General features: G+C 40.6%; 3 protein-coding genes across 4 annotated transcripts; 1 reads left to right on the top strand and 2 right to left on the bottom strand.

Moving 5' to 3' along the window:
* Positions 1 to 478: 478 nt before the first annotated feature.
* Positions 479 to 7,102, bottom strand: tpp1 (tripeptidyl peptidase I). Of its 2 annotated transcripts, none has more exons than XM_086275467.1 (13): positions 7,010 to 7,102; positions 6,534 to 6,608; positions 6,159 to 6,298; positions 5,916 to 6,066; positions 5,418 to 5,539; positions 4,308 to 4,474; positions 3,971 to 4,169; positions 3,604 to 3,792; positions 3,123 to 3,192; positions 2,894 to 3,014; positions 2,599 to 2,760; positions 1,690 to 1,815; positions 479 to 1,426 (listed from the first exon to the last, which is right to left on the bottom strand). In XM_086275467.1, exons 1-13 carry the CDS (start codon positions 7,018 to 7,020, stop codon positions 1,286 to 1,288), a joined length of 1,674 nt encoding a protein of 557 aa, XP_086131593.1. In that variant the 5' UTR covers positions 7,021 to 7,102; the 3' UTR covers positions 479 to 1,285. The 2 variants fall into 2 exon arrangements, with proteins under 2 accessions (XP_086131593.1, XP_086131592.1); XM_086275466.1 differs by having other exon boundaries at positions 6,534 to 6,611; positions 7,010 to 7,094.
* Positions 7,103 to 9,181: 2,079 nt separating this feature from the next.
* On the bottom strand, positions 9,182 to 15,291 carry mis18bp1 (MIS18 binding protein 1). The gene is made up of 16 exons (XM_086275607.1): positions 14,326 to 15,291; positions 14,070 to 14,207; positions 13,656 to 13,942; positions 13,372 to 13,445; positions 13,080 to 13,201; positions 12,858 to 12,948; positions 12,581 to 12,696; positions 12,271 to 12,437; positions 12,121 to 12,190; positions 11,089 to 12,037; positions 10,833 to 11,011; positions 10,341 to 10,474; positions 10,110 to 10,252; positions 9,939 to 10,026; positions 9,792 to 9,846; positions 9,182 to 9,648 (listed from the first exon to the last, which is right to left on the bottom strand). The coding sequence occupies exons 1-16, from the start codon at positions 15,149 to 15,151 to the stop codon at positions 9,545 to 9,547; spliced, it is 3,543 nt and encodes a 1,180-aa protein (XP_086131733.1). The 5' UTR covers positions 15,152 to 15,291; the 3' UTR covers positions 9,182 to 9,544.
* A 1,182-nt stretch (positions 15,292 to 16,473) lies between these two features.
* Positions 16,474 to 21,975, top strand: LOC147307286 (serine protease HTRA2, mitochondrial-like). Its single transcript, XM_086274756.1, has 8 exons — positions 16,474 to 17,133; positions 19,182 to 19,386; positions 19,508 to 19,702; positions 19,817 to 19,849; positions 20,329 to 20,437; positions 20,574 to 20,643; positions 20,728 to 20,823; positions 21,374 to 21,975. The coding sequence occupies exons 1-8, from the start codon at positions 16,673 to 16,675 to the stop codon at positions 21,537 to 21,539; spliced, it is 1,335 nt and encodes a 444-aa protein (XP_086130882.1). The 5' UTR covers positions 16,474 to 16,672; the 3' UTR covers positions 21,540 to 21,975.

Raw genomic sequence — 21,975 nt, forward strand, 5'->3', positions numbered from 1 at the left:
AAAAATTAGTTTGTCGGCTTGTTTTTCTTCGCGTGCCAGGATACTGAAAACAGTAGAGGCCAGAGGCCGTGTTGACATTTGCATTGGAAATGACAGGGCAGAATTTTCAACTTTAACCAGTTTGTATAAGGTCTTTAGTCATAACCCACTTCTATTACATTTATCTATTTACACTTATTTTCAATGCATAATTTGCAGATTATTCTTGATTAATAATAAATTAAAATGTTAGCTTCAAAGTGTGGCGATTGATGAATTCACCCACAGGTAAATGATGATTGAGACTGGGAGGAGACAAAAATCCCTGAGAGGGTTGTGCCACAAAGGCTGATTGTTGTAAAGTCAAATATGTAGCTCCGGCTCCTGTGGCAACCCATTGTGACAGCCAAAGGAAGCTCTAATAAGCTCACATTTCCAAACTGCAACCATCATAACATACTTTCAAACATCGAGGATAATACTGAACACCCATCTGACATTTTGTTGTACATAATCTGGCTTTAATCAGTCCACAAAAATAGTAAAGGCAGTGCTTTCACAACAAGTACAACAATGCTGGTGGGTAGAATTGCTGAATCACTTCAAATCCACATATTACAACACATCTTGTCATTTCACAGCAGCAAATCAAGATTTCAAAGGTCCTCTTAATCAGCACACCACAAAGTATGTTCCCCTTTTTAGTGCACATACATGAGCGGTGTTTTAAAAATCTCAAACAACACGATGACTTGTACCTAGTTTATCCCTGCCGAGTAGTTAGGAAGTCTCATTCCCTGTACAGATCAGATATTAATCCAGCTCACAGTCATTAAGAATCAACAGCACTATTTTAAAACAAGCTGTGCATAAGAAGTGATTACAGTATATATTTCCACCTTTTCAATAAAGTTATTTAATCTTTTTGCATAGCCAACTGTACGTCCTCACTGTGTATCTAAAGGGATGGATGTAAAGCCAAGAATATCTCAAATCTGGGTCAGTTATAAATGCAGTGAACAGCAGAAAATGGCAGCTGTAGTGCAGTATTAAAAAACTACCACTATAATTATCCCTGGCAAACATACTTGAACAGTTTGAAGCCTTAAAATGAGAGGCGATGCAATTATCCTTAAATGATTCAGCAAACAAAAATCTTTAGGAGTTCAATAATCCTTCAACTTCAAACGTATACCTGAATAAAACCAAAAGAGGCAACCTAGAGTATAGCTATTCGACCCTTTTGCCTTTGGCATTGTGTGTCTGCCGTCTACTCTCAGAGCAGGCGCTGGTGGGTTATTTGCAGCTAATCACTCAGGAGGACAGCCAGCAGGGCAGGATAGTTTGGCGTACCCCAGCCGGTAACAGGATCCCACGAAGGTGCGGCACAGAAACCCTGCCCTTGAACCTGCTCGTCCAGACAGCCATAGTGGCAACCTTCAGTTACCTTGAGACAAAAGTGAACGGCATTTAGGAAACAGACCTCGACCATGGATATTTGGTTTCTTGTTTTAAAAAAATGCCTTAGTGAACACCCGTCATAACAGTAGCAGCGTAAACAAAGCTTGTTTTTCGGTTAAAGCGTCGCAGTGTCTATGTTGTGTAATCTATACAAGTGGAGCATTCTTCAATAGTTTGGTAACAACAAGAGTCCTCCAATAATTACTTCAAGTACTTATCTACAGTAATAGTATAATTAGCTGCACTTACATCAAATAAGGCCTTTCCATTCAGCTTATAGAGTCGGGGGTTGAGGAAGCCCAGGGCAGGCAGGCCCTTCATGAAACGTTGATCATTGATGAGGGAAAGCATACCTCCGACTACAGGGGTCGATGCCTGGATGGGTAAGCAATGCATGTGAGATACAATGAGCCACAAGAAGCAGACATTCAAAGCAAGTGATTTAAGGTAAGTGCAGACTGTTGGTGGTGCAGCAGGTGGTGAATGGGGGTGGCTACACTCTGTAAACACAAACATTTCTTTAACTGAAATAAACCTCCCATGATGTGTAAGGCTTTTGTACCAAATGTAAAGGAATCTGAAGAGCGCAACATGGGGGAATGAAGCATCACCCTTTTAGACCTTCACTCATTTTAAAGCAAATCCCCTGTAGCTATTGAGTTTGCCTGCTCAGATCCATCCTAACTGCACAGAGTCTGTTCTGGAAACTACAGGTACAGGTATAGATATTTATGTACAGATGTATGATTGTGCATTTTTGTTGTATGCATATCAGTGTGTAGGTATGAATGCACTTGTCTTACTCTATATGAGCCATTGGCTGGTGATTTGAAAGTCAGATGAATATTTCTATTATTCATTAGACGGGACCAACTCAATTTCAACCACAGAATCTGTGTTATTTATATAGAGATGTCTAATGTATTTGTTATGTTGCTTCGATGAATGTCCATACACGTCAAGTGTACTTTGTTGGAAATAAACTTATCTGTCCAAAAAAACTAAACCTGCAACATTTTAGGAGCCCATAGAGGAAAAAAGGCACCAGCTTCGTTTAGTCTGTCAGTTTGCCCATTGGGCTAATTTTATGGTTCTTCTGTTTCTTTTTTCCTCCTCTGCTACATTGTCAATTCTCTATTTGCTACAAAGGATACTGACCGAGGTCCCCGACACCCACGGGACAGGCACTCTGTTGATGACCACCCAGTAATTATCAGATAGGGCAGCCATGTCTGGGTAAGCCCTTCCGCTGGTATTGAAGTATGACTTAGGAGGGAGGGATGCCGCTACAGTCTTTAGATAGCTATTCACCGCAGTGGTCTGTGGGAACACACACAGAGCACAGATAGCACTGTTTACACTGACTTTTGGGGGGAAAAAAAACACACGATGATCACTGGATACATAAATGAACGGAGATGTATCATGTATCACTAAAGGCTGATGATTTTACCTGGTAGTCGGGCATCTTAAAGATGTTGCTGAAGCCTCCACCACTGATTGAGTCTGTGACTTCATACGTGACCTTATAGGGGTTCTTGAAGGATGTGCCTCCTACTGTAGTCACATATGGGCTGGAAACAAGAAGCTCTTTAAATCAGATTTTTTTTAATATAGTAAACTATCTGTTGCAAATAATTACACGCTGCTTTAGTTTCACAAAACTGGAGTTGATGTTTTACCTTGAGGCAGGGAAACTGGGCCTGAAGGTGTTTTCTTTCCCCAGATGTCTGCATCCAGCACCACTGTCACCTGAACACGACACAAGATCAGGGTGATTATAAGTGAGGTGGCAGGTGATGGTGCAGTAAATTTTACTAATGACTGGCAGCCTATTGACTGTTGCTTTGGAGCCGTGATAAAAAGCAAGCAGAACAAAAAGGTATCGCGTACACATGCCGTGCCATCAGGGGTTCAGTATGAAACAATGGTGCTGTATTCATGTTTCAAGTGACATAATGATCTGACAATGAGAGTGACTTTACAGTCAGGTGACATATTGCCAAGGAGACAAAGCCTCTTATTTTCTTTACACGATCAGGTAAAGAATTCCCCAGTTATTCAAGTCAAGTCTCATTTTTAACCAAGGTGACGAAAACCACAAAAAGCACCACAACATGTCACACACATGTTACTATTACAAATGTTACTGTTATTACTGACCAGAAGCAAAGAGCAATGAGATTCCTCTGACGCCGGCCTTCATGAACTCTGTGTTGATGCGTGTCATGTAGGCTGCAGAAAGACTGTCTTCATCATCTCCATAGCTGATAGTGTGAACCCAGGGCAGGTCAGTCATGTTGCTGAGCAAAATCATCCACTGGAGGAAAGGCTCCTGGGACTCATGGCGACCTGGAGGCACAGCAGAACAATTTAAAGGGAAAAAAGAAACGTTACTCTGTGTGGAGGTTGGTTTTTTTTCTTGCTTTTAACTCCAAGCTCTGACCTCTTTGCTAAAGGGTTTATCATTTCTATATCATGATTATGTTTTGAATAATCTAAAAACAGAAAGACAAACTCTTTCTCATACCTGGATTGGTGAAGACCCAAGTGGAGATGTTTGCCCCTGTGCTCATGATGTACTCTACATCCAGACTGGCCTCTATACCAGCTTTTCCTCCCCCCTGGGTTCCTACAACTCGATCCACCTCAGACCGATGCTGGAAGGCACCACCGAACATGGCCATGAACTCAGCCAAGTCAGCGGGATGGTAATATTGCTCCAAAAACTAAAAGAGAAAGCAGCTAGCTACAGTGAAAAATTACACCACGTTATAGTCAGATTAAAGACTTGGAGCTGAAGGTTATATGGCTAGTTGCAACATTTAACCTTTCATCCCTTAAATAATAAGGTGAGTGTATCATACTTGAGCTACAGCTTGGCTGTTGTTCTGAACTGATCCCACATCAGCTGATGTTAGATTGTAGCGAGTCCTTAAAACAGCAGGAGTCACCCCGAGGTGAAACCCTGCCTTAGACTTCTGCTTCTTGCTGAGATCCAGTCCCTTAGGAGGAAGACGGTGAAGTCCTCCAACTGCAGAAGCATACACAAATTTTAAAAAAAAATTAAATCCCACATCCACTTCCTTAACCACTTATGTACTTCAGAGTCACGGGGGCGACAGTGTCAATGCAGATCCAAACCTAATCATATGAGATGCTCTCATAAAGTTCAAAGACTTTGCCATAAAAAATGATGAAGTCTTTGAACCCAAATATATCTCCTCACCTGCATCTCAAACCCACTTTTTGTGTAGTTTCTATTTATTCCTTTTTTGATTAGTCACTGAAGTGCCATTCTGACCACTTGCACGTTGGTATTTATGATTTCAACAGAAATATCCGAGAGAAACCCACAACTTCTGTGTAAAAAATTACCCTGTGGCTAAGCACCGGCACCCACACACCAAGCAACAGTTTCTAAGGAAAAAGTGGTTAGCAGCGTCACCTTACACCAGCAAGGTTTCTGATTTCAATTCTGGCTGTACTTAAGGTGGTTAGAATAAAGCACTATATGATGATTAAAAGTGTGATTTGTAGGACTTTAACAGGTCATTAACACTGCAGAAGCACTGAATACATGTAAACACACACACACAGGTCAGGGTCAAACTTGGGTTCTACTGTAACACCCTGAAGCTTGTGAAGGAGAATATTTGGTGCCACACTGGAGTTTTCTTGGCCACAATGACAATTTAAGTAACCACCCAAAAATTTAGGCCCTATGCGACACTATCCTCTTCCCCAAAATAAAATTCCTGGTAAAAAGAAATGTAATGAAAAGGTTATTGAGGATCCAGTGGGCAGTAGTGACATCTATTCAAGTGGACTGAACGGGACAAAGAAGCGATCTAAAAAAAAAGTTTTTGCAGCAAAATGTGAGTAGGTGTATTTTTTTGCAAGCAATCGTAGAACTTTATGACCTAGGTCTAAAAAAAACCAACATAATAATTAGCAGCTTTTGAAATGGAGCTCACCAAAGTCAAGGTGATGATGAACGTCATCGGGAACCGAGTATGGAGCTGAAGACCTCACTAAATAATGTCCATCTCTCATATAACGGTGAAATCTGCTTCCTGGAAGTAACCTCTCTGCAGTCCTGAGGGAAAAAAGAAAACAAAAGAATTCAGTACAACTATCATTTACTGTCATTACCATGCAAACACATGCAAGTCCATTTATGTGTGTTTAAAAAGGAAACAATGTAAAACAGATAAAACAGGAACTTCTAGTAAGTGAAATCGACTCCTTGTCTCAGCCTTGATTTATGAATTTCATTTTACTCCAGGTCAATGTCTGATTTTTTTTTTAACCCAAAACCGCATAAAGAGGAACTATATCACAAGATACAAGCATTAGTGGGAGATTTACACTGCTACAGAACTCGTGTTGAAGAAGTGACTTTGCGCTTTAACTGTGTCATGAGCAAGTGAGTTGAGTAAGCAGAACAAATGCTGCCAAAGAAATATGCTTACTCTGCAGTCATGGTGCACTGCAAAAAGTCCTGAGTGCGAATCGTAAGGCAGTTTGTAATCCCATGACTCTGCAGCCAGCGATGCACCACTTTCTCGGTCAGGTCAGAGGGACGCACGAGGGAGGCTACTTCCTCTAGACTGAGATGCTTACCTGGAGTGCAAACGAGCACAGGTTAACGTTTAAAGGAGTTTTTCTTTCTGTTTTTAAAATGTAAAGGTTGCAGTTATCGGATAGATCCATACCATACTGAACTGAGTCAGGGTCTGACACCAGCCTGAGCTTTTCCTCCAGCAGGTGAACATTCTGCTGCTTTAGGGCAAAGGTCAGTTCGAGCTCTTCTGTGGGACCAACCCGATCCACATGAGCCCACTCCTGTGGTATCCTGTGTAAAGAGGAATAAAAATTTTGAAAATGTATTTTAACAGTCAGAAATTAATGGCAAGCATTTAAATGGCTGGGAGACCTGGTATAACAGACTTATTAATAAACACGGCACCCAGTAATTAATTATATATGAATCATACCTCACTTTACAGTCTATAGCTAGCAGAAATCCAGATGTAACTTAAAGTAAATAATACATATCATAACAGATTTAAAATTGTATGTTTGCTCACAAGACATCCTGGTCTGACTCCAGATATCCACTCCAGACCACCGAACTGAATAAAAAGGGCAAGGAGAAGACCAGTCTGCTGGAAGAAAGGAGAAATCAAAGCATTGAAAATCAGATACACCCAAAACAAACCCGGAAGTTTTGTCAAAACTACAATTAGCACCTAGTGTTATTTCAGGTCGGTAACAAAACATGTCTTGGTGCATCTTTGACGTCTCAATGTGATTCAGGTAAGAAGGTAAAATTAAAATCATACGCATTTCTTCATGCCGTCATGCACACATAGCGTTATGCTAATGCTACATCTATTACAGAAAAGCGCGGTTTAGTTTATTACAGCTTTAACCTGCTACATTAGCAGCAGCTATAGGTCACCAGTGACGTAAAAAACGTGGGTTAGCTACGTTTAAACAGTTCACGGTATCGCACTCTTCATTATTTATGTAAATAAGCTCTGAAGTTATCTAAAGCACTCACAGTTTGTTCATGGTGTCCTCTCCTGTTTCAGATTTCCAAACTCAAGCGACCAGGTTAGTGTATGCGCACTAGTCATGTGACTTTGTTTTCACGTGATTAGCAACCGCTGCCCCCCCCCTTCCCCCTCCCACCACCGATCCTTTAACACGTTTGTAATGTAGTATGTTCTGCTAACTTTTATTTTTGGTTTATTTATGTTTGTTTTGTTTTTTTTACTGCACGTAAACGCTGCTCCTTAACAGTATTCAAATAGAAAAAGTAAACTGGGTTCAAATCTGTGTCACAGCTTCACTTTTGCTGGTTTGGAGGCAAGTTTTGTAAATTTCCTGCTATGGTTTGGATATTTCTGTCTACTCACACTTCTCCTTCACCACTGTGGACTTGGAATGAAAGAAAAATTGTCTCCCCAACTAAAAGCAAAAGAACAAAAACAAAAAAACTAGCTAACTTAAAATAACTAGACGGTAGAAAATAACTAAAATAATATTGCAAACTTAAAAAACCTAACTATAATAACACATACCAGTGTGGAAAGACTAAATTGAATAATACACATATATTTACTAAGTTTGTATTGTAAGTCTGGTATATTTCTGTTGTGGTACAGTACTGTGCAAAAGCCTGGAGTCAGCTCTCATATCTCAATATTTTGCTTCCAAGTACCCAGTCCTTGTACCTGGCCTTTTTCAGAGGAATGCTTTCTTTGTTTGTTAAACCACTTAACACTGACTTATGAATCGTTCAAAGATAAAACAGGCACTTAACTCAAGGACTGAACCAGCGTTGTGTCTACACATAACAGACAGGTCAACAGCAAAGAACTAATTTTAAATGGTTTCTTTAGGCACTTTGTTACTAGCAGCCTGTCACAATAGGCACACAGTTTTGCAGCATTAAATAGTATTTTGCACCAACAAGGTGATTCCTAAAGAACTGTTAGCCAAAAACTTGGCATATCTTGGCATGGTGTGCAAAAAAATTGAGGAAAAAATTGAAAGTGGATAAGAAATGGCAGGCCTAAAAAAAAAAAGATCCACAGCAGGAAAAGCAGTTAGTGAAGGTTATATCCTTCAGAAAAAGGAAAAATCCAGCAAAGACCTGAGAAATGCATCTGCTATTCACTGAAGCCTCATCACAAATGTGGCTTCAGTGAATAGCCACAGGAAACAGCAAGAAAATGAGGACTGGGATAGGTCTTTTCTATTAGAACTGGACTGATCTTATGGAGGGATTAATCCAGTTTTGACATTTCTGGCTCATCATCATCAGTATGTACAGAAGAGAAATCTTGTGGTACAGTATCTGTACAATGAAAATGAAAATTCTTAAAGAATCAAGCATCTTCTTACCTTACAGACCCAAAATACTGTATCACCTGAATAGAGTACTTTGCTCTACTTTTCATTCCTAGATTTAAAAGTAGAATAGGAAGCAGAGCAGAGAGGCCCCTCTCCTGTGGAACCAGCTCTCAGATTTGGGAGACAGACACCCTCTCTACTTTTAAGATTAGGCATAAAACTTTTCTTTTTGACAAAGCATAAAGTTGGGACTGAATCCCTTAGTTAAACTACAAAAGGCTTAGGTTGCTGGGGCTCCCATGATGCACTTTTTCTTCTTGACTCACTATGTGTTTATACGCCACTCTCATTTAAATATTAGTTATTAATAACTCTTTGGCTCTCTTCCAGTGTCTTTTTGTTCTGTTTCATTACCTCCAATCAGTCGCGACAGATGACTGACCGCCGTTCCGCTTGAGGTTTCTTCCTGTTAAAAGGAAGTTTTTCCTTCCCACTGTCATCAAGTGCTTGCTCATTGGGATCTGATTGTTGGGAGTTTTTCTGTATTACTGTAGGGTCTTTACCTTACAGTATAAAGCACACAGACAACTGTTGTTGTGATTTAATGCTATATAAATAAAACTGTACTGAACTGAATTTTAATCAGTGGTGTTAAGGATCTTGTCATAATTATGAATGTGGACAGTACCATGTGGAAGCATTACTGAAGCAGTGTGAAATCGTCTTGACAAAGAACAGAATAAAAGGCAGCCAAAAGAAAGTGTTGAATTTCCTTCAGGAAGCCTGTAGAACTCATCCTGAAGACTACTTGAGCACATCAACACCAACAACCTCTGTGCAACTAAAGCATAAAACAATAATTAACAATGGGGGAAAAAAAGGTTTATTATAAGTAACCCTTTGGTATATAAAAAAAAAAAATGCAGATACACAAAAACTATATTTACAAGGATGTACTGCAAGACAGCAGCAGTTCTTTTTTTATTCTCTATTAAAATTGATTTTACATTTGCAACTATTAAATGTAGACCACATTGTCTCAACACAAAAATATTTATACGTTACAACATTGGAAGTTATGTACATTGAAGTGGTGAGGAAGACTGGCAACAGATGTTTGGCTGTTCATGTCTCAAGGTGGGGGGATCCCACCTTTCCTCTGCTAATTTTGACTCATTTGAAGAATTTCAGATTTAAAAATAAAATGAACAACATGACATTTCATTTCTGGCTTTGATCAGTCGTTATCTGAGAAGTAGAAATCCTCCTCCTCTTCTTCACTTTCAGACAGCGCCTCATTGTTTCCAGGGAACATCTCCCAAACCACGAATGTATCGTTTTCTAGTGCAAAAGAGGGGAAAAATAAATAAAACAGGTGGTCAAAGACAAAAAACCAAAACTCTACCTGTAAAGTTATGAACTCTTTTCCTTTTATCTATATATTCCTTTTGTACAACTGTTACCTAATTCTTAAGGACACTTACCCGTGTTGCCACATCTTCTCATTGTTCTTTTAGCTGATGGTGTGGGTGTGAATCTCTGAAAGTCAAAAGAAATACAGTGTTGTGTGAAACAAACTTCCATGATGAAAAATGTCACAAATTACGCCCAATCTGTTAGGAAAGAAGTACCTTTGAAGGAAGTGGGAGCTTGCAGGCGTTAAACTGATTTTTTTTAATCCTCTTCTGCAGTTGATACACGTACTTATCGTCATTGTCCCTTTAAAATCGAGGCAAAAATTAAGTGAAAACGTTGTTTTCCTGCACTCATCTCATTTCAGGTTAGAACAGACGTTCGCCCACCTGTTTGGAGAACCCATCATGCCTGGAGTGATATGCAGACACTGAGGAGTCTTTACTTCAGGGAAACGTGCCGACATAGGGGTCAAGGGTTCCAGGTCCGACACTGCCAAGTCTTCTTCGTCCTCGGAATACAAGGAAGGGAGCTGCGTGTCGAGGCACGGTCAAGAGGAATGGTTAGTTGTTGTTTAGTGTAACGACTACTCATAAAAATCCTGTGAAAGGGAGACAAACCTCAAATCGCTTGTTCTGCATGTATTCAGAGCTGAAAACGTCATCAACATTGTCCCTGGGCATAGTCTCCAAAAACTGACGCACTTGCTGTTTTCTCTTTAGGGTTCCCACTCGGGCTGATATCACAGGATGATCTGTAACCAAACACAGGCAGATAGGCATCACCGGCTAAGGCTATGTAAGGGTGCTAAATTTGTGTATACTTTGTTCAAATCTGTGTAACAAAACAAGCTCTAGACTGTATTTAAATTTTAAAGAATTTATTACTCAAAGAGAAAACAGTAGATCAAAAATGAAGGTACCTGTTGGCTGTATGCATGAGATTGTCCCATTTTACTTAAAGAGTATAATGGGACACAAAGTAGTGAATAGTGAAGTAATACTTTTCAATGCTGGAAAAATATCCCTCAAAGTTATTAATGAAACACCTTAAAATGGTACACAAATGAACTAACTTGCACAGTCGACATCCCAGAAGTGTCTATTCCCTACCTGGAGCTTGGGGCGGCTCAACCTTTTTCTTTTTGGGTTTCGTGGCTTTCTTAGCAGGACTGTACGATGCTCCCTGGGATGTGTGCTGGCTGTGGCACTCTTCTGCAGAACGGGTTCCCACCATCCGTGCTACCTTTGCCCAGTAATTTGCCATGTGCTTAGGATAGTAAGACACAGCCCTGGCAAACAGAACATAGAAAAACACGATTATAACCACAAGAGAGCGACAAGGCTTTACTGCGGATACAAAACTCACTCTTGTAGTCTCATCAGCTCTGCCTCTGTCCACTTATCCTCATCGTGCTCCGGCGGTATGCTGCCCTCGTTCGTACTGTGTTTCTTGCTGGATTGCGTGGGCGCAGCCAAAGTCTTTGTGGGTGCTGGTGCTCTGGTGCATTTGCTTGACTTGTGTTTTGGTTTGTGCCTCATCAAGTTATCTGAATCCTCTGACTTGGTGGATGAGGACCCATGTTTTGGCTGAGGCCTGCTACGAGCATTTCTACTGCTTTTACTGTGCGCTCCTTTCCTTTCCCTCCGTCTCCTTGTGGGTAACTCATCGTCCGATGACAGATTCTGGGATGTTTCATCATTCACTGGGGGAGATTCTAGGGGATTTGTGATCCGTTTTCTTGTATTTACTCTTTTTGTAGGCCTGCGAGTGGCATGTGACCCATATTTTTGGGACTTCAGTGCTGAATGCTCTCTGTTATCTTTTTCCTCTTCAGATCCTGGTGAGTTGTTTGTGGCAGAGCTGTGGCTCGACTTTGACTCCCTGTGAGTGCTCCTGCTGTCTTTACTGTGTCCTTGCTTCTTCCTCTTAATAGATAACTCATCATCTGATGACAGATGCTGTAATGTTTTAACTGAAGGAGTTTCTGGGGAATTTATGACAGCCTGTTTACTTTTAGATAATCTTGCTGAAGCACTACAGCTGCCCTGTGACTGTTTCTGTGATCTCTGTGCTGAAGACTTTTCATTATCACTGTGGTGTTTTAGGACAGTGTCCACATGTAGTTCTCTTTCTTTAGCAGGACACTTTTGGCCAGACCTTGTTATTCTTCCTGCCCCCTCCTCAGGGCTTATTAGTAGCTCTGCAGCAGGTTCGAGAAAATCAGAGTGATTCCTGTCTGGTTTAGCCTTGACTCTGTTGCGTCTGTGAAGAGGAGCCTTGACCTTCCTCAGTAGTACTGATGCCTCCTTTTCACCTAGGATCAGAGAACACAGTTTTATGCAACATGTACTTTAAAATCTCACACTGCTATGACTAAAGCTCCAAGAGCGTCTTTACCTTCACTGCAGGGCAAGAACACACGGACGGGCTCCTGCGACATCCCTGTAGACAATGTTGTATTGACCTCCTGTGGAATATCAAAATGAATATAGTTGAAGTAACTCACCCTTAATTATAACACACACAAGCCCAACTTTAGGTGCTTACAGAGTTGCAGATGGAGGTATTATAACATTCATGGATGGTAACGTTCATGAACGCATCTAGAATGACGCGCCCTCCTTTCCAGTACTCCAAAGGTGGTTTGATTACTCGACCGCTTCGAGACACTTTCATGCTAGAGGAGGGGGCACCCATGGGAGGGCAGGATTCAGCTAGAGAGAATTAACAGAGAAAGTAAAATTACTTTATTGTAAAAACAAAAACAATTTATTCATGCCCCCAAATCCACTAAAAACAAACAAACAAACAAACAAACAAAAAAAAACACGTCACCAGGTTTGTATCGTGTACTTACATGTCATAAAGGAAGTTTGCTGGTTCAAAGAACTGTTGATGAGGGAGGCCTCCGATTTTTGCTTCGATTTGATACCACTACTTTCACTTTTCTTCTGTCTTCCTCTGCCTTGGTTGCTACAGGAAAACAAAATTTAGGTCTTAACCAAGCCCAAAGGTGTAAAACAACCAATCTAAACAAATTATACAAAAAATAATTAATTTAGTCACAATCCCCCTGCAAAAACAAACACAATATATTGACCGCAAGAGCAGGGATGTGAAATTAGTGTTCTTACTCTCTCGACTCTGTCAGCATCTTGTTGTAAAGCGCCTTCCAGTCAGGAGGAAAACCCTTTTCAAACTTTTTCAAAAACCACCTGGGAAACTCTGGGAAAAAAGAAAGAGTAAATCCATGTAATACCATGCATAGGACTCTCTCTATACAGCTTTGCTTCACCCTTTTATCCATTTTTAATTTCTTCCCACGCACAATTGGAAAAAGGTTCAAGTCAGCTTACCGGGTTCAACTTTCAAGTTCATCTTCCCAACCAGGATGTAAACCCTGCCGGAGATGGTCTTTATCATAGAATTAGAAACCCTGTGCATGATGACGTTACTGTTCCATGGTATGTTGTCTTCCCTGGGAGGAAATGACCAGCAGTTAACTATGAACCTCATTAAAATCTTTTGGATGAAACCAAAAAAATGTCTAAGTCTAATGTCTAAATGTCTATCAAATGAGAAAAGCAACCTGACATCATGTCATTCTCCTCATTCACAAAGTTCAAAATTACATCAAACAACACTTACCCGTGGATTCCATCAACAAAGAGGCCCTTGCTGTTCTTCCTCAGGAACCACTTTTTGAGATAAATCACACTCTCCTACCAAAGGAGGGAAACAAGGGGACAATGATGAACCAGAGAAAACTTGTATAGGGAAATGCAAACTGCCGCTGACCTACTTTTTCAATTTGCTCTTGAAATGTAAATGTATCAGTAACTGTTTTTCTTCAAACAGTTTTCAGGCTCAACCGACACAAGGCCTGCCATTTGTTCACTTATATTTCATTAAGAGGCATTTGTTTTACTCACGCTGGGGAATGTTGCTTGCTTAGGCCACTTGTTGCACTTGAACACAGTCTCTTGTCTCTTCGGAATCAAGATCTTCGGAGAATTGAGCACGAGCGGGTCTTCGAGCAAAACGGGCTTCGATGACACAGCCGAGGTCAGAGCGTCAGCTGAGTGGCAGTCAGCTGACTCTGATATGCGCCGGCTTACAGGAACATCACTTTCTGAGGTGTTTGTAAACACATTGTCGTCCCTCTCACCAACACTGTGAGGTGTGGAGAGAGGGCTGTCTCCGGACTTAAGGGAGTTACCTATGGGAAAGATATTGTGCCATAAGCAAAGGTGTGTTGTGCACAGTGACCTGGGAAAACTCAAACTATATCTATAGAAACTGCTTAAACCGGATGTGCTGCTTTTTTAACACCATGGCACACTCACCTGCATTAAAGATGTCCCTCGTGGTATTGATAGCTTCACGAACTCCCCGCAGTTCCCTTTTGCTTTCTCTCTCCTTCATATAAGCAAACATCTTAGCTGGAGACATTATAGGAATTTTTTCCAAAACAACACCACAGCCTGTTTCAAAACAGAAGAAATATTTTATTATTATTCTATTGTAGACGTCTACCAGGTGATTTCTATACACCTCTATATTCTGATGTAAGGTGGGGAAAGGCAGGAAAAAATGTCTCACGTCTCTCTGCCACGGATTTTCTTGGTGTGAACATGTCTTCGGGGATCCTCTCTGGTTGGTCAGTGGAGCATCCTCTGATGTTCATCCAGGTGCTGTGGGTGTTCTCCTCGCTGACAGCAGGGGCTTTCCTCTGCCGAGGCTGACATGTGAGTTCATTTCTCACCTCCTCAGTGCTGTTGGTGTTGACTTTGTTAAACTCCTGCTGCTCCCATTTTCTCTTCCTCAGCCTCTTCACCATGGGGGAAAAGGCACTGGCTGTAGACAGGGGTTTGTGGAGAGGAGCGCATTCTTCATCAGAAGCAATGCTCTTGCAGTCACTTTCGACAGGTTGAACCTTCAACGGAGTCGTGCTGGAGAGGATGAACTGATCCGCGTCTCTGACCTGAGGAGGTTCTTTGTGGATATTAGTCAGAAAGAGAGGGTGAGATATGGCTGTCGACTCCAGGAAACGTCTCTCGCTTCTTGTGCATCCAAGTCCCATTTCAACCACTGGAAGCGTTTCCTCCAAAGGTTTGCGGATAAAGTCTGAATACGAATACGGAGAGGTTTTCTGTGGACTCTTAATGGGCGAGAGAATCAAAGGCTGGGCTTCGTTGCCGAACCTCTGATTCTCATCGAACTCCTCGGTCACCCAGATCCTCTGCTGCTGCTTCCTGGGCGACTTTAAATTAACTCTGTACTCCTCTCGAGCGTTGTTCGGCGGACCGTTGTCGTCTTTTGCGCACATCGCTTCCTTTTGCACCTTGGATTTGAGCTTAGCAAAAACTTTGGCCGGAGATTCAAACTGCGGTTTTGTCTGTTGTAATAAATGAAAATACGAAGCCATGATTCTCGAGCTGAAGTTACCTGACTGTAGATCCGAGGCGTTAGCTAGCAGCTAACGAGCTAGCCCGCAAATTTTAAATTTCTCATCACCGCCGCCTTTGGCTCAAACCGTGTGACGTACTTTCACAACAAGTACGTCACTGCCGCTCATCTCTGGAGTTTTGTTTTTATGAATAAAACTTTATTTAAAAGTTTGAAAACGTATTCTTGCAGTCTGTAAGGTGTTTTTTTTTTTTTTTAATTTTTATTATTTAACACGAAAATACAAATAAATATGATACTTTTATTACTCACCAAAGGTTGAGCATGTAAAAAAAAAAGTAAATAATAATAATAAATGGATAAACGAAGAACTATACATATATAATATTCAATATAATTCAATCTAAAAATGTCAATTAAATTTAAGACTAAAAAAATGATAACCAGTGTAATATGACTTCAGAAAAGTAACTGATAATTAATTTCTTTATGAAGAATTTTAAAAAAAGAAGATGACTCTTTCACGTGATACATACAGAAAACATAAATACATAATGTTAATTTCTTTCCCTTTGTAATTTCCCCCCCAAAAAATAATATTTGCTGTTGAGTTGAGATATATATATATATATATATATATATATATATATAGCAATGTAATTGATATGTTTGTGTATTTTAACTTATATTTGTTCTTTATCATGTAGTTTAAATTATTAAATTCTTCTAGTTTTACACACACATTCTATTCTCTTTAATTGTAGCCATGTATTACTCTAACCACTTTCCATTTGTGGATAAGAGCTCCCCAAGAGTAAAATCACTTAACTTAAAGTCTTTATTTGCATAGCAAATAATATAAAAAGATATATCTAATATTAGATTCAGACAGCTTTTCCTTAACTTTAAGGATTTATCTGTAAAAGCAATAATATTTTGGAAATTTTTATGTATTTAATTAATTTATATGTCATAATTCATAGGCCTAGCAACTTATCATACTTTCCATTGGTACTTGTACTTAAGGAGAATACTATAACGCAATTAGTATGCACAGGCCTTATTTATTGTACTCTTTTTATTGTACAGCGCTTTGTGACGGTTTTTCTGTAAAACGCGCTTAATAAATAAACTTTACTATCTTGATAACATGCATATACATGCAAAAATATGCAAAACCTGACCGTTTCTGTTGTAACTCACAGACAGTTTTGATTTTTTTTTAACCCCTGCATTTTCTCCCCTGCAGAGGGCAGTAATGAGTAAAGAACCCACAAAAGTCCAGGGAGGAAAAAACAGCACCGAAGAAGAAGGTGCCTTACCACGCAGGCGCAATCTTAGTGACATTACCGTGTTGAGTGTGTTGTGCTAAAAATTAATAGGTGGGGAATATTTTTTTGTATTTCCGTTATTCTGACTGGGCTAGATAACGGTACACTTTAAATGAAGGCGCGTGAATAACAGACTGCTGCAAACATTGGGATATAAAGTGCTTTTTGGCTGCCTTCAAACCGACGTTGAGCGAGTAAAGTGATGCAACATGGCAGCAGCGGCTGTCAATAGGGGCTTTCTTTCAGCATTAAGGACTCAAAGTTGGTGTCAGACCCGAGGACTTAACTCGTTAGCTGAGAGGACAACCAGTCGTGCCTCTGCTGTGATATGTAACCATGAGGCTGCAGGAGGACACACAAGCCTGGACAGGAGAGCTCAAGCTGGGGAGAGAAGAAGAAGAAACGGTCGGGACAGCAACAGAAGCTCCTCTTTGCTCACCTCTGTGTCGGTGGGTTTGGGGCTCTGTGGTGCGGTGCTTCTGGACACTGAAAAAGACCAAAAGGGGGACAAAGAATTGGCAATATCCCGGGGATTTCTCCAGCACATCCTCCCATCGGCTCAGTGCGCTTCTCCCTTCAAACCAGACAGCCCCCGATTTAAGTACAACTTCATTGCAGATGTGGTGGAAAAATCTGCTCCAGCTGTGGTGTACATTGAAATCGTGGGCAGGTGAGTTAACTAGAGAGGTGCCATTGACGGTAATAAATGTCAGTGAGTTTTTTTTCCTGTGTCTGCGTGTGACTTATTCGGTTATGTTCCTAAATCAAGATTTCAGACAGCTGTGAGAGCACACACTGGAGTTAAACACTCAGTCCCAGAAGCTGATCTTGCTTGCCCGGACATGTACCAGAAAACACGAGAAAAGGGTCTTGTTTGTCTGTTTGTTTTTGTTTTGTTTTGTTTATTACAGATGTAACAGAAAAGGACCCAAAGCATTTGTGATTTTATTTTCAAAAAACATCATCAGCTGCTGATATACTTTAGCAGTGGATAGTCTTGTTTTTATCAGTAAGTGGAATCAGGTAAAGTCCTGACAGTCAATCCCCACCTTTACTTTTTGTGTCACAATAACCTTTTACTGTGTGTGTTTAACTTGAGCAACAGTTCTCATAAAGGAGATCTGCTTTTACCTATTTTCAGTCCAGTCCTTTTACCTGACCTTTTTCCTGAAGAGTTTTTCTTTTTTCTTTTTATTGTTGGTTAAGCTACGTAATGCTGACTGATGAAGCTGAAGTAAGATTAAAAAGGCACTTAACTCACTGGAGGAATAATGGACAACTTGCCTGAGAACCAGTTTTTGAATTGTGTTTTTAGGCACTTTGTTAATGCAGCTTGTCAAAAAAACACATAGTTTTTTTTTTTTTCTTTAACTGAATCTATGCAAAATGCCAAAGATAAGAGTTTGAAAAGCATGAAGTAGTATTTTTGAATCAAGATGACTCCAAAAAGGTATTAGCTGAAAAATATGTCTGTGAAGGTTCTCAGTCATCCAGGTCATCGTTGTCTAAGGAGCTTGGAAAGAAAAGTTACTTGAAGACGTTTCACCTCTCATCCGAGAAGCTTCTTCAGTTCTAAGGTCAAATGGTGGAGAGTCCCAGATATAAACCTAGTGGGAGTGACCCCCCACAGAGGGACAAAAGGACCCCCTGATGATCCTCTAATCGCCTGAGCCAAGGTGTGAAACTGGGTGTGGGTCCCAATCAGCCAGAGTTTCGGGTGTGTTCATTGTGAAACCTGGCCCCACCTTATCATGGGCTAGGTTTCACAATGAACTCATTTTTGTCCACACCCAGTTTCACACCTTGGCTCAGGCGATTAGAGGATCATCAGGGGGTCCTTTTGTCCCTCTGTGGGGGGATTCTCCCACTAGGTTTATATCTGGGACTCTCCACCATTTGACCTTAGAACTGAAGAAGCTTCTCGGATGAGAGGTGAAACGTCTTCAAGCAACTTAAAGAAGTCCAGACGCTTTTCTTTGCAAGCTCCTTTGACTATTAGCTGAAAACATGACACATCTCAGCAGTGCGTCCTTAAAAAAATTGAGGAACCTGGACAAGTGGAGGATGTTTCCTTTTTTCTTTTTTTTTCTTTTTTAAAGAAGAAGTGACAGGCCTGTCTAACAGTCTGTCTAAATAAAATTCAAAAGAAGACAAAATCCAGCAAAAACCTGACACAAGACCTGAGAGATGCATCTTTAAAACACAGTGCACTGCATTTCAGCCTGTGATGTTGGGGATGTCAAAATTTATGCAATCGCAAACAGAAAAGTAGCGTCAGATCTTGATGCTACATGCTACATCTGCCAATCCATCTTTTGATTGGTGACAGCTCTATTTTTTTATTTTTTTTATTTTTTTCAGTATCACAATGATGTCAAACAAAATCAAGCATATCTGGGTAGAAAAACAAAGACTATTACTGAAAACTACAAAAATGATTACAAGAGAACTTGGAGTGTGTTGATGAATGAAGGTGATCACACTAAATATTGACTTTAAAACTAATTAGAACTGTACAAACACCGTTTTTGCCTCATATACCGTTACTCTATGTTTGCACATGTTTCAGTAAAAACAAGGAACTTATATTCCTTTTTCCTAGACACACATAAAGAAATGAGGGGTGGCTCAAGACTTTTGCACAATACGGTATCTCCTGCCATATAAACTAACCCTGAGAAACCAGGGTCAGTAAGATAAGCTGCATTTACTTTACAGACACCCGTTCTCAGGACGAGAGGTCCCAGTGTCAAACGGCTCCGGTTTTATCATCAGCAGCGATGGTCTCATCATCACCAATGCCCACGTTGTAGCCAACAAGCGAGGCGTCCGTGTGAAGCTCACCAATGGAGAGACGTACAATGCCATCGTGCAGGATGTCGACCCTGTGGCGGACATCGCCACCATCAAAATCTCTGCAAGGGTGAGCAAGAAAATACAGGCCAGTCTCAGTGAAAGGAGCTAAACTAGCATGTGTGCTTTCACCACAGACAGAGAAACACAGAGCTTTATTTCAGATGCTCTTTCTCTCCCCTGACATGCAGAACCCGTTACCCACTCTCACACTCAGCCAGTCGTCTGACATCCGACAGGGAGAGTTTGTGGTTGCCATGGGAAGCCCATTTTCGTTACAAAATACAATCACATCGGGGATTGTCAGCTCAGTGCAGAGAGGCAGTAAGGAGCTGGGCCTGTCCAACTCCAACATGGAGTACATACAGACCGATGCAACCATTGATGTGAGTACTTGAATAGAATATATTTAAACTGGAATATGTTGATAGTGTATTTTCAGTGACTCAGGCATCTCCTGTCGTGTTTCTAAATGCCACATTTGACTAATTGTTTTTCAGTTTGGAAATTCTGGAGGTCCCCTCATTAATCTGGTGAGTCACAAGTCCTGTTTGTGTGTCTCACTCTCACACACTCACTCTCTCTCTCTCTTTGTGATGCAATACAGTGGCAAAACCATTGCTTTGCAGCCTGTTTCCGATTGATGTATTCTAGTCTATTGAAGTGTTTATTTTAAGTCACACAGCATGCAGTGCTGGAATTAAAGTGCTCTCCAGTAAGTAGTCATAAAATGTGCCTTGATTTCAGCCACAGGTATATACAAACACATGCTGATTGGGCTAACACCACAGAAACTAAAACCATGATAATACTTTGAGTGTTTACTGAGCACACCCATTAAACACTCAGTGTCCTGGTGAAAGAAGTGTGGGGTTGATGTGCGATTAGCCCGAACAATTTAAATGGCCAAGTCATCTCAGTTGATGATGCGCCAGGTGTTTGTTGACTAAATGTTGTTGGATCTGATCTCATAGTTCCGCAAATCAGAGTGCCTTATCTCTCCTTTTATTAGGATGGTGAAGTCATTGGTATAAACACCATTAAGGTTACCGCTGGCATCTCCTTTGCAATTCCGTCTGATCGTGTGAGGCTTTTTCTGGAGAAAGCAGCCAAAAGAAAAAGTAAGAAAACGATCAAGAATCAAAAGCAATGCATCGCATCTTTTTATGTGGCTTTCTACCTCGTGGTGTTATAAAAATATGTTAGAAAACCTGCAGTCTTTCATGAAGTTCACACATCTTTTCTCACCTCTCCCAGGCACTTGGTTTCATAAGGATGAGACGAAGCAGCGGTACATTGGTGTTATAATGCTGACGCTGACGCAGAGGTAAATGTAGCGAGCGATGCCCCGTTAGAGCAGCAGTGCGCAGTGTTTGATCTAAAACAAGGTGTTTTCTGTGTGTTCCTTTAGGATCATTGCTGAGCTGAGGTTGAGAGACTCATCTTTTCCGGATGTGACTCACGGTATCCTGATTCACAGGGTAATCAAGGGCTCTCCAGCTTACAGGTAAGCATAAAGGATGCTTCTTCTTTCAGCTCCTCAAGTTCAGCAACTTATATTGAGGTTGCTTTAATCTAATACATGTGTTTGTGGTTGTAATTAAGATGCAGGCATATGTGAGATGTTTGTACAGACTTATAGTGACTTGGTGCACACAGAATAAATTTTTACTTTTGTCATTATTGCTGTATTAAGGGGAATTTACAGTGGCCCTGAGGGTTCAAATGCATAGCAACTTAAGAAAGCACCAGGAAATAGATGAAAAACACAAAGTCGAAGTTGAATGAAACACAGTAAATGTAGACAAAAAAAATCTCACAAAACACAATGTTTTTGGGGACACAATGTGACGGACAACTGCAGAAGTGACAGAAACCAAAACGTGCGAAGGATTGCACTGAGACATCAGGATTCATCTGTGTGAAGAAAAGGCAAAGTTATGTGTGTGTTAATAGCAGGATTCATAACTGAAGAGGGTCTTTTTGTTTTTAAAGCTGTAGATATACGTTATACGTTTGTTTTTGTTGGTATATAATTGTCGTATGTCTTGTTTCAGAGCTGGCATGCAAGCCGGAGACATTGTGCTGGAGATAAACGGGGCCAAGGTGAACACCTCAGAGGAGATCTATGAGGCCGTCCGCAGCAGCGACAAAATCACTATGCAGGTGCAGCGAGGACAAGAGATACTCTGCCTTCACATAACTCCCGATTATATAGATTAATGCAAACTGCATTATTTCATGTCAGCCGCTGGACAGAATGAGTTGTTAGCTTGTGTACACCAGAAAACTGTGAAACCTTACAGTGACTGTGTTCAAAAGAAAATGTTTGCTGTTTAATAAATTAGATTTTATGTAAAAGTTTTCTTATATTCTCCAGTATTTCACTAACATTTGGAGAGGTGTCAGCTTACAGTGAATGTGTAGGCATTTTAGCCATAGTAAGTGTTACCTGTTTAAAACTACACTGGTGCAGTCTTCATGGTGCCATTTTTCATTAAATGATAAAAGCCATGCTCACTGTTTATTCACGGAGGGGTTCTTAGTGAATTCTACCTCTTCTTTCTTACTTATTGCTCAGAGTAGCCAAACTTGTGTCTCTTGTAATGATTTGTGTCCAAAATGCATTATTTGTAAAATAAAAGCTCACGGAGCCTGA

Source organism: Aulonocara sp. 'chitande type north' Nkhata Bay, linkage group LG19 (assembly GCF_057382095.1).
Source record: "Aulonocara sp. 'chitande type north' Nkhata Bay isolate Kocher_YH1m ecotype deep benthic linkage group LG19, A_spYH_male_GT1.1, whole genome shotgun sequence".
Classification (NCBI taxonomy): Eukaryota; Metazoa; Chordata; class Actinopteri; order Cichliformes; family Cichlidae; genus Aulonocara; species Aulonocara sp. 'chitande type north' Nkhata Bay.

Excerpts from the sequence above, each read along its gene's own strand:
- mis18bp1 (XM_086275607.1), bottom strand. The coding sequence starts at position 15,151 with ATGGCTTCGTATTTTCATTTATTACAACAGACAAAACCGCAGTTTGAA. Across the intron at positions 12,191-12,270 it reads ATACCTCCATCTGCAACTCT|GAGGTCAATACAACATTGTC; the intron begins GTAAGCACCTAA and ends GATATTCCACAG. Across the intron at positions 10,253-10,340 it reads TGCAGAACAAGCGATTTGAG|CTCCCTTCCTTGTATTCCGA; the intron begins GTTTGTCTCCCT and ends CTCGACACGCAG.
- tpp1 (XM_086275466.1), bottom strand. Across the intron at positions 6,067-6,158 it reads CCCTGACTCAGTTCAGTATG|GTAAGCATCTCAGTCTAGAG; the intron begins GTATGGATCTAT and ends TTTGCACTCCAG. Across the intron at positions 3,793-3,970 it reads TTGGGTCTTCACCAATCCAG|GTCGCCATGAGTCCCAGGAG; the intron begins GTATGAGAAAGA and ends CTGTGCCTCCAG.
- LOC147307286 (XM_086274756.1), top strand. The coding sequence starts at position 16,673 with ATGGCAGCAGCGGCTGTCAATAGGGGCTTTCTTTCAGCATTAAGGACT. Across the intron at positions 19,850-20,328 it reads GAGGTCCCCTCATTAATCTG|GATGGTGAAGTCATTGGTAT; the intron begins GTGAGTCACAAG and ends TCCTTTTATTAG. Across the intron at positions 20,644-20,727 it reads ATGCTGACGCTGACGCAGAG|GATCATTGCTGAGCTGAGGT; the intron begins GTAAATGTAGCG and ends GTGTTCCTTTAG.